At 36.5% G+C, this 9,492-nt stretch overlaps 2 protein-coding genes across 2 annotated transcripts; one reads left to right on the top strand and one right to left on the bottom strand.

Moving 5' to 3' along the window:
• The first annotated feature begins 803 nt into the window (after positions 1-803).
• On the top strand, positions 804-3,647 carry LOC104092266 (putative disease resistance protein At1g50180). Its single transcript, XM_009597814.2, has one exon. It carries the CDS (start codon positions 804-806, stop codon positions 3,645-3,647), a length of 2,844 nt encoding a protein of 947 aa, XP_009596109.1.
• A 1,115-nt stretch (positions 3,648-4,762) lies between these two features.
• On the bottom strand, positions 4,763-8,346 carry LOC104092265 (uncharacterized protein At2g34460, chloroplastic-like). The gene is made up of 5 exons (XM_009597813.4): positions 8,177-8,346; positions 7,843-8,043; positions 7,171-7,290; positions 5,142-5,414; positions 4,763-5,043 (listed from the first exon to the last, which is right to left on the bottom strand). The coding sequence occupies exons 1-5, from the start codon at positions 8,303-8,305 to the stop codon at positions 4,879-4,881; spliced, it is 888 nt and encodes a 295-aa protein (XP_009596108.1). The 5' UTR covers positions 8,306-8,346; the 3' UTR covers positions 4,763-4,878.
• Positions 8,347-9,492: the final 1,146 nt, after the last annotated feature.

Genomic DNA, 9,492 nt, shown 5'->3' on the forward strand with positions numbered 1-9,492 from the left:
TCGATACTTATAGATTTGGTCAGAAATTAGCTCCAACATTCTCCATATTCTCCAGCGAGATCGAGTTCAGATTTTATTCTTTAAGTTTTTTTTGTTGAAGCAGAAGTTTGAATAAGGGTTTTATTTAATCAAGTGTACAAGAAAAGACTCAGAAAATAGAAGAAGAAGGGTTTAATTGTTGGTTGCCAAAAAATTGTCATCTTGTCACGTTTTTCGATGCCTTTTCAGGTGGTGAGGCGGGGGAGGGGAATCCTATTTTTAATTAATCAAATTTACATAAAAAAGAGAACGAGAAAGAAGAATTTAATTATTGATTGCCAGCGAGTTTTCTAGGAGCTCATTATTTTTTCAACTTATATTCTTTCTTTTTCTCTTCCTCTCACGTATAAATCACACTTACATATATGGCATCCTTGAAATCCGGACGATCACGATTTTGTTCTGCCGGTGAGCAAAATACAAAGAAAGAGATTAAAAAAAACAAAAAATAAAATAAAAACACTAATAGAATGATAAGAAATATAAGAAAACAGGAAAAGGAAAAGAAAAAGAAAGAAAGAATAAAAAAAATACTAAATATACATGGGAGATCGTGTGGTTCATACCTGAGTTTGGTTGTCTACCTTTAGGAAAGTATTTATTTCGTGTCAAAAAAAGTTTGGGGTAATAGGATCCCACAAAAATAAAGTGTGGGGTTGAAAATATATTTTACAAAGTTCGAAGCACAGCGACAAGATATTGTTCCGCAAAACTAAAGAGAGAAGCAACAAAAAAGAAAAAAAAAGAGAGAAAGAAAACCAGAGATGGCTGAAGCAGCAGTTTCCTTTGTTGCAGAGCGGCTTTTTGATCTTCTCAAAGAAGAAGTAGTTTTCCTGAAAAATGTCCAGGAACAAGTTGAAGGAGTGGGAAACGAGCTTGTTCGGATGAAGTGTTTCCTGAAGGATGCAGATATGAAGCAAGTGGAAGAGCAATCCGCAACAATCCGCAACTGGGTATCTGAAATCAGATCAGTTGCCTACCATGCTGAGGATGTGATTGAAATATTCATCTACCAAGTTGCGTCCCTAGAACGAAAGAGCTTCTTCATTAAGTGTGCCCTTTTCCCTAAGAAGCTATTTTGGCTTCACAAAGTAGGGAAAGAGATTGAGTCGATTCAGAGCAGAATTTTTGAAATATCCAACAGCCGGGAGAGATATGGCATCATGTCATATCAAGGGCTCGGAATTGGGGAAGGGTCGAGCACAACACGCGAGAAGATGCGTGAATTGCGACGCTCCTCTCCTTTGGTTGCCAATAAGGATGTTGTTGGCCTAAAGAAGCATGTGAACGCCGTCGTGTCAATCCTTCTAAAGGAGGACAAACGGCTTCGTGTTGCTTCAATTGTGGGTATGGGTGGCCTCGGTAAGACGACTCTTGCCAAAGAAGTTTATAACGAAGCTCACATCAGAGACCAGTTTGACTGTCAGGCATGGGTTTATGTATCCCAAGATTATAAACCCGCGAAGATCATCAAGGAACTCATTTTACAACTGGCAAATCCAGAAGAAGATAAAGTGAAGATTGTGAAAACAATGGACAAATTATCAGTGGCTGGCTTGGAGGAAATGCTCCAAAGGCGCTTGGAAGGAAAACGCTATCTGATTGTTCTTGATGACATCTGGACCAAAGAAGCATGGGATCTTCTTGCTAGGTCATTTCCAGGCAATGATAAGTCAAGTAGATTGCTACTTACCAGCCGCATAAAGGAGGTTGCTTTGCACGCAGATGCCCGTACTATACCGTACGAACTTAAAGTATTGAACGAGGAGGAGAGCTGGGAACTCTTTCTCAAGAAATCATTCCCCGAGGAAAGAGAGTGTCCAGAGGACTTGGTGGACTTGGGGAAAGAGATTCTGGAAAAATGTGATGGCTTGCCACTGGCAATCACTGTTATAGGAGGCGTCTTAGCTGGGAAGAAGAAGCAAAGAAGTGAGTGGGAGAGGCTAAAGAGAAACCTCAGCTCACACCTTGCAGGAAGCCAAACTTATGGCGTATCCGCAATTTTGGCGTTGAGTTATCATGACTTACCTCCCGACTTGAAATCTTGCTTTCTCTATTTAGGCCTTCTTCGAAAAGACAGAGACATTTCTGTGCAGCAGCTCAAGAACCTATGGATTTCCCATGGTCTTATTCATCAAAATCTGGGAGAACAACAGAGATTAGAGGACATTGCGGAGGATTATCTTGATGAGCTCATTGGCAGAAATATGGTTCAAGTGATCCTTGTTAGAGCAGATGACAGAGTTAGAAGTTGCCGGCTCCACGATCTCCTGCGAGACTTTTGTATCATGAAAGCAAAGGAAGAAATATTTCTCCAGGTCCATGATCAGAATGCAGATAATATATCTACCGTCCTGTCTGATCAATCTCGACACCATGTCCTTTACTGTCCACTCGAGAGGTACGATTATTTGGGAAATTCAAAAACGTATATAAGATCTCTTCTGTCCTTTGATTCATCATCTGCTGAACCATACCTTGATCGTATTTGTACAAGTAGTAGTTTCAAACTTCTCAAAGTGCTATACATAGACTCTCCTGGTTTAAAAGTTATCTCAGATAGTATCGGAAAACTATATTCCTTGAAGTACTTAGGCATAGGATGGAAGACACGCATAAAGAAGCTTCCCCGTTCGATAAGTCGGTTGAAAAACTTGGAAACGATTGATATGCCCATGTCTAGGTATTATTCTGTGCTGGTTCCTAATGTCTTGTTGAAGTTAGAGAATCTGCGGCATCTACTTGGTTACATAAATTCCCCGAGCCTATTGAAGATTGACCTACCCAACAATCTCCAAATTCTAGGCAGCATACCTGTTAAGCACTGGATGCATAATGAAAACCTGACAAGAATGACTAATCTCCAGAAAGTTGGTTTACTCATTCAAGATGATCATGACCTAGACATGGATCGATTGTGTGATTCACTTGCGGAGCTTAAAAACCTTCAGTCCTTGTGCTTGGAAGTAGAGGGTAGCTCGCAAATTTCTCTGGTTGCTGGTTTATCTAAGGTGAGTCATATTGTCAAGCTTAAGTTGAAGGGACGACTAGCCTCAATGCCAGCTCATCCTTGTGTATTTCCGCACAACCTTTGTCAGCTGACTTTGGTGAACTCCAAGCTCCATCCAGATTCAATCCAAGTGTTGGAGAAGTTAACCAACCTGTCAGTTGTAAAACTAGTTAACGCTTTTGATAAAAGGACACACTATGACAGTCTAACAATATCAGAGAATGGGTTCCGTGGGCTCATGTTTCTCAGGGTGGAACTACTAACTATGACAGAAATGAAGCTAGGGAAAGGTGCAATGGCAGGACTCAAACGCCTGCAGATCTTCGACTGCTACTCGTTGAGGATGCTCCCAGAAGAGTTGATATCATTGACCAACCTTGAGAAGCTGGAGATTCGAGGAATGCCTGAAGAATTTTGTGCTAGGCTTCAAACTTCAGATTTTCACAAACTTCAACATATTCCCAATGTTGTGGTTGGACCTCCTAGTACAAATGAAGATGAACTGGAGATTCTTGCTTTGCGTAATGCGATCAAGGTAGGGTTTATGGCATATACGGCAGCATTAAAGTTCATTGATGAGGGCGAATGTCAATACTGATTGATTCTTTTTACTAGTGCCTTTTTGGTTACTACTGTATTTTTCTTCCACCAAGGAATGTGATTACTACCAGTTCGGGTACATGTAATTCTTTTTATAAGTAGGGATTATATTTTTGGTCCATCAAATGAAAGGGTCGATCATATCTAGGTCTTCTTTCTGTTTTTTGCACTAGAATTGAGTGTATTTGGTACGGCGACAAAAAATTCTTAAGAAAACGTTTTCTAATGTTTTAAGTTATCTTACGATTTCGAAAATGTTATCTCCACGCGAACTCTTTCCTGTCAAGATAGGAAAAGAGACAAAGTCATTCTCTTTTATAAGTTTTGCAACTCTTATTGCCTGTTTCAATTAATATTTAGACGATGTTATTAACCTGTAATACAAAAGTACCGTCTGAACATTTTCTGCTCTACACCAAGTGCGGCACTTTACAAATGGATCAGATATTGCAACTATTCCTATTCGATGGTAAAGCTAACTAGAGAATATCCTTGGTTGCAAATTCGATTTCATTATAATTTCTGGTATACAACGATAGCCACGTCAACTTAGCACTATTTATCAATTACACGCCTAAACTTGGAGTCAAACCTTTTGAACATCTTAAGTTATCATACATGTGCCTATTGTTATATTTTTCGTGCTTTGTGCATGTTGTTTTTGCAAAATATTTTTGGGAAATATATTTTTAGTCTCTCCCAAAAATAATAGCCGGCAAAATATATATTTTTTGTATATATAATAAATACATAGGTATAATTTTATACACCTTAGCTAAGCATTTAGTTTCGACCGACTGGCCAATTTTGTATTTTGGCCGGTATTTTTTTGCCTTCTATTGAAAAACCATGAGATTTGGTCTTGAAATTAAAGTAAGCCAGAAAAGGTAGCTTTAAGATTATAAAGTCCTAATTAGCAGACAAGTTTAAGAGCATGCAACAAGAGAGGAGCTCTCTTTTAATGTTTTAATCAATTCACTTCCAACTTGTAAAACTTTGGATTATTAGGAAATATTACGACGACGCAACTACAAAAAAGTTTCAGGTTTCCCTGCAATATAACAAAACAGTGTTCAACTACAGACCTTTAACCATTGTAAAAGCACAAGAACCTGAGAAAAGTGAAGGATCTTTTGTTACAATAGAATTGTTACATTGGGGTCTTCATTCTTCAAGTAACTATATTTATAAATAATGTGTATAAACTTAGAAAACATCATCTTGACAAGTTAGTGCTGTTTTATGGAACCAAATAGTTCCTCGAATGAACGTTTAGGGGCATCAGTACGAGCTACGATCTCCACGACTTTGTAATGAGATTCTGGATGGAGTAATGCCTCAACTGCTACTTCAGCTACCTGATCTCTAGATATTGAGCCTTCATATAGGGTATCCTACATTATGAGGAAAAACAATGAGCATCTTAGGAAAATAAGGTTGACACATATATAACTAGACATGGAAAACAACAATGAGAGCTGCATATTACTACCTCTTGTTCCATTACAATGTTTCCTTGAGGTGGATCATTTCTTAGCCCACCAGGCCTTACTATTGTGTAGTTGATCCCAGATCTCCGAATATATTGTTCAGCTTGGAGTTTTGCTACCAATGTCAATCCAAGAACATTGAGAAATACATATGCTGGATTAAACAACTGGCCCATTTCAGCCCCATTGACCAGAATGGAGCTAATAAGGATGAATCTTTTAACACCAAGTGTTCGGCATGCTTCAACAAGGTTCACTGTCCCAAAGTTATCAACCTAAGAGAATGAGTATACTAGGGGTTAAACAAGTAGAAGATAATGCAGCAAGATTCAATAGATGGGCCAACATGTCAACCTCAATGACGCGGAAGAGCTACGAATATCTGATAAAATTTTGCTTCATAATTTACTAGAGTAATTAGTATAACCAAGGGAAAGTCGTGAGAACAATGATCTGGATAGAAAAATATCAACAGAGGCGCTACTGGCTATAAAAGAGAAGGAACAGAATAGATCTAAAATACAAATTTAAGGTAAACTCAAGCGGTGGAAACGTAAAGGTGATATGTTTCGCACTCTATACATCTTTACGGGAAGTTCAGTTTTTTTCTTGAAAGCAAACGAAAAGCCTCTCAACATTTCTAGTGCCTTGAGCATTCAACACCTAAGCAAACATCAGAACTCAATGGCTGTTTTTCTTTAGAACGTTCGAACTCAATGGTTGTTCCTTTGAATCCACTAAATTTTTGGCCATTATATTTTATGCTGCTTTGCAGAACCTCAATTACACGATTTTCAATCCAGCTAAAGGCTAGGGAAGGAAATCAAGTCTGGTGTTTTTATTTTACAGGCAAGGAATTCTTTCATAAAACCTGAAACATGAATTGCAGTTTCAATAATACCTGGTCTTCCAATAAGTGGTGGAAGATTATCCCAGGATGCATATGGTGGACCATTCGGAAGGAAAGAAACAATAGATGTTTTGAAGGAAACAGCAACTCCTTACAGAAGATTAAGATGAACTGTCTTTTTTTGTTTCACTTTTGGTGTAAGGAAGATTTTGTACAGGATTTTGATTCAATGATAGATATCATAGGATCCCTGTAGTAGGAGATAGAAGATAGCTATGGTTTTTGTTCTTTTTAGATATCTGTATAGATGGCTTTAGCACAGCCTTCGTGCTACAAATATATAAAATGTTACCATTCTCAAAAAAACAACACTTGGTCTTCTGACAGTAAGTCTGTTCTGAATTCAACCTAGTAGGCCTTAACCTACTTAACCATGCCATTCATGATTCCTGTTCTCCAGGCGCTATAACAAGGATTCTTATGGAGCTATGGCCTTAAAAGTGATATTGGACCTAAAATGTCTGTATTTGAAATTGCTTTGAGTAAACCTGGAACTAGTTTAAAGGGTGGTATAACAGGAAGAAAAAAATAGCAACAAAAAAGAAAAAACACAATTAACACCAACAATCCCACCAGAGAAACAATTGTTAGTACTTGCCTGGTTTCTGAGAAAAGAACGAAAATGTTCTCCATAAACCAAAAAAGATGAAGTCTTAGAAACATGAAACTGTTCACTCCTCCATTTTTCTTTTCTGGAATGTAACAAATCTTCAAGGGAATAAAGTTTCTTTAACGCGAAAGAGCAAATCTACGGCATTGAGTTTCAGTAGCATATCTTGTGGTAGCATATTCACAAAAATCTCCATTGTGAGTTTTAAAAGAACAAAAAATACTTGGTATAATTTCTTTCAATGCCGAAGAATGAGCCCATGGCTAGCACCCATTTAAAACGTGTCATCATGTTAAGAAACTGTCTAACTGAAATAGAATTCAGACTCTTAACAAGCCCAACTGGACTTCCTTCTTTAATTGTTTGTGTTGTGTGTGTTTGGTTCTTTTATTTTTCCTTGGATCAATATGCATATCCTGTAAATCATGTTATCATAAAGAACATCCAAACAGATCAATCAGTATCTCTTTCAAACTACATATGGTAAGTATGACCAAGGTTGCTAACTAACCTTCCATGGAGCCAGAAAATCCAATGAACGCCGAAAACCTGTAGCACATATTACTGCATCTGAATCATTGCCAATGGCATCAGCTAGCCTTGCTGATCCCTCTGTGACATCCGCTTTAACCTGAAAATAACATAATAGAGTTGATTTCACGTAACAATAATTCAAAAACTTAACTGAACATTATTACTCCAAAGTTAAGCTATTCACTTACCTTTCTTCCTTGATCTTTTCTATACATTTGCAATATCAATTGCTCAGAGGGTAAAATGTAATCACCTTTATGCTAAATGATCACATTTTAAAAGTTTTGAGGTAATCTCCAATTTTAATCCATTTCAATTTAAACTAAAAGTATTACCTGAATACACCGACCAAAACAAGCTATTTCAGAGGATGAAGTATAAGTAAGAAATCACGAGAGAGAAAAAAGATTACAAACTTATTCAAAATGAAGGACAAAAAATGCAAATAGAATTGGACAAATAACCCAAAATATATTAGATGAAATGTAAAGGCATTTCCCCTATTAAACTAGGCCTCATTGCAAAATCCTCTCTGTGCTTAACATTTGACCTATATAGTACCATACTTTACTGCTTAATCATCTACTGATTGAGCAATTATCTATTAATTCTATACAAAATTTTAAAAATAAAATAAAACAATACTCACAATCTGAAGGTCAGGGTTTGGACCCGATAAGATTGATTTAGCCTTATCAATATCAAGAACCCCAGCCTTGACAGCAAAACCCTTAGCCAAAAGCTGCTCAACAATCCTCTTCCCAGTGCTCCCAGTTGCACCTGCAACAAATATTCTCTTCTTTTCACTGATACTCACTTCCTCTTTACCTTCAATTTCACTTCCTTCTATCTGTGATTAACAAAATAAGAAAAACCAAGATGACAAATAACCCCAAATAGCAGAAGTTCATTTTCTCAGAATATCACGAAATCTTGAAAATTGCAAGTACAAAGTGTTAAACTTTTTAAGAGAAGAGAGTTACATTTACTGCTCTGAGATGAAAAGAATGAACTTTGTTGTCAAAGAGAGTAACAGAGTGCGGTTTAGAGGTAAAAGAAAAGGTTTGAAACAGAGAAGTTCTAAGGAAGCAAAGACCAGTGGCAGTAGCCATTGATATTTTCTAAATTGGGGCCGTGGCAATTAGTGTAAGTTTTCAGTTATATTGCCATTTACCGGACATTATACTTCTCCAACTTGCTTGGTCCCAATTGCCCATGAATCATTATCTTATTTTATTTGTTCTTACGTAATAAAAGTAATTTAGTAAAATATAAACAAGAAAAAAAAATAGTGAAGGAAGAGATTTTTTTCTTCAATTGTGTTATATTTCCTATTTATTATGCGATTTTTATATAGGTATGAAAAACGAAGAATTAATATTGTAAAATAGTGAGTGAAATGACCACTATTGAGTGGAATGATCACTACATAAATATGTCATTGAATATGTCATTAAGAATTTGAGAGGAAGATCATGGAAGAAGATCATGGGGAAGGTTATGGAGATAATAGAGAAGAGTAGTGATCATTACTCCTTTGGTGGTGATGGACATCCACCATAATTCAAGATTTTATAACACTTGATGTTGGATTTTATAACACTTGATGTTGGGCATACTTTCATATGTTTCGATATTAATTTACTCGCATTTTACCGCCTTTTGGTTATATTTGATATTGAATACGCCCAACTTAGCTTAAATTATGGAGTTTTATATTTATTTGGATTTTAATGGATAATGTAGGTACTTTGAAGATGAAATTTGGAGCAAAATAAAGAAGTAAAAGTTAGTTATGCATGACAATGTAATTAAAATTTGAAGCATTGGAGACTTTAGTTAAAGAATTGAATGTGAAACTCTTTGTTCTCAAATTGGAGAATCACTACAATAGTTAAATTAAGCAAAGTCCAAATAGTATGTGGCCGCAACAAGTTTTTGGCGTCGTTGCCGGGACTTAGAATTAGCTATTTTTCTAGATTAGACTTTTACTTTTATCTTTATAATTTTTTTTCTTTTTTGTAAATATGTTTATTTCTATAACAATTTAATCTTTCTCTTAGTGTATTTCTAGTTCTCTCAACATGACATATGGGGATGAAATATACGGAGGTAAGGTTATTGAAGAAGACGCTTGGTTGACAGAAGACTTTTACGGTACGTATTTTTGGGCTTGTCATGACTTGACCTCTTGGAGATCTGAATTGGAATATGGGAGTAAGGTTTTGTATTAGGACGGATATTCACAATTACGAAAATATGCGGAACGACGTTATCTTCTAATAAAGTTGGTGAATGA

This window comes from Nicotiana tomentosiformis, chromosome 2 (assembly GCF_000390325.3).
Source record: "Nicotiana tomentosiformis chromosome 2, ASM39032v3, whole genome shotgun sequence".
NCBI classification, from domain to species: domain Eukaryota; kingdom Viridiplantae; phylum Streptophyta; class Magnoliopsida; order Solanales; family Solanaceae; genus Nicotiana; species Nicotiana tomentosiformis.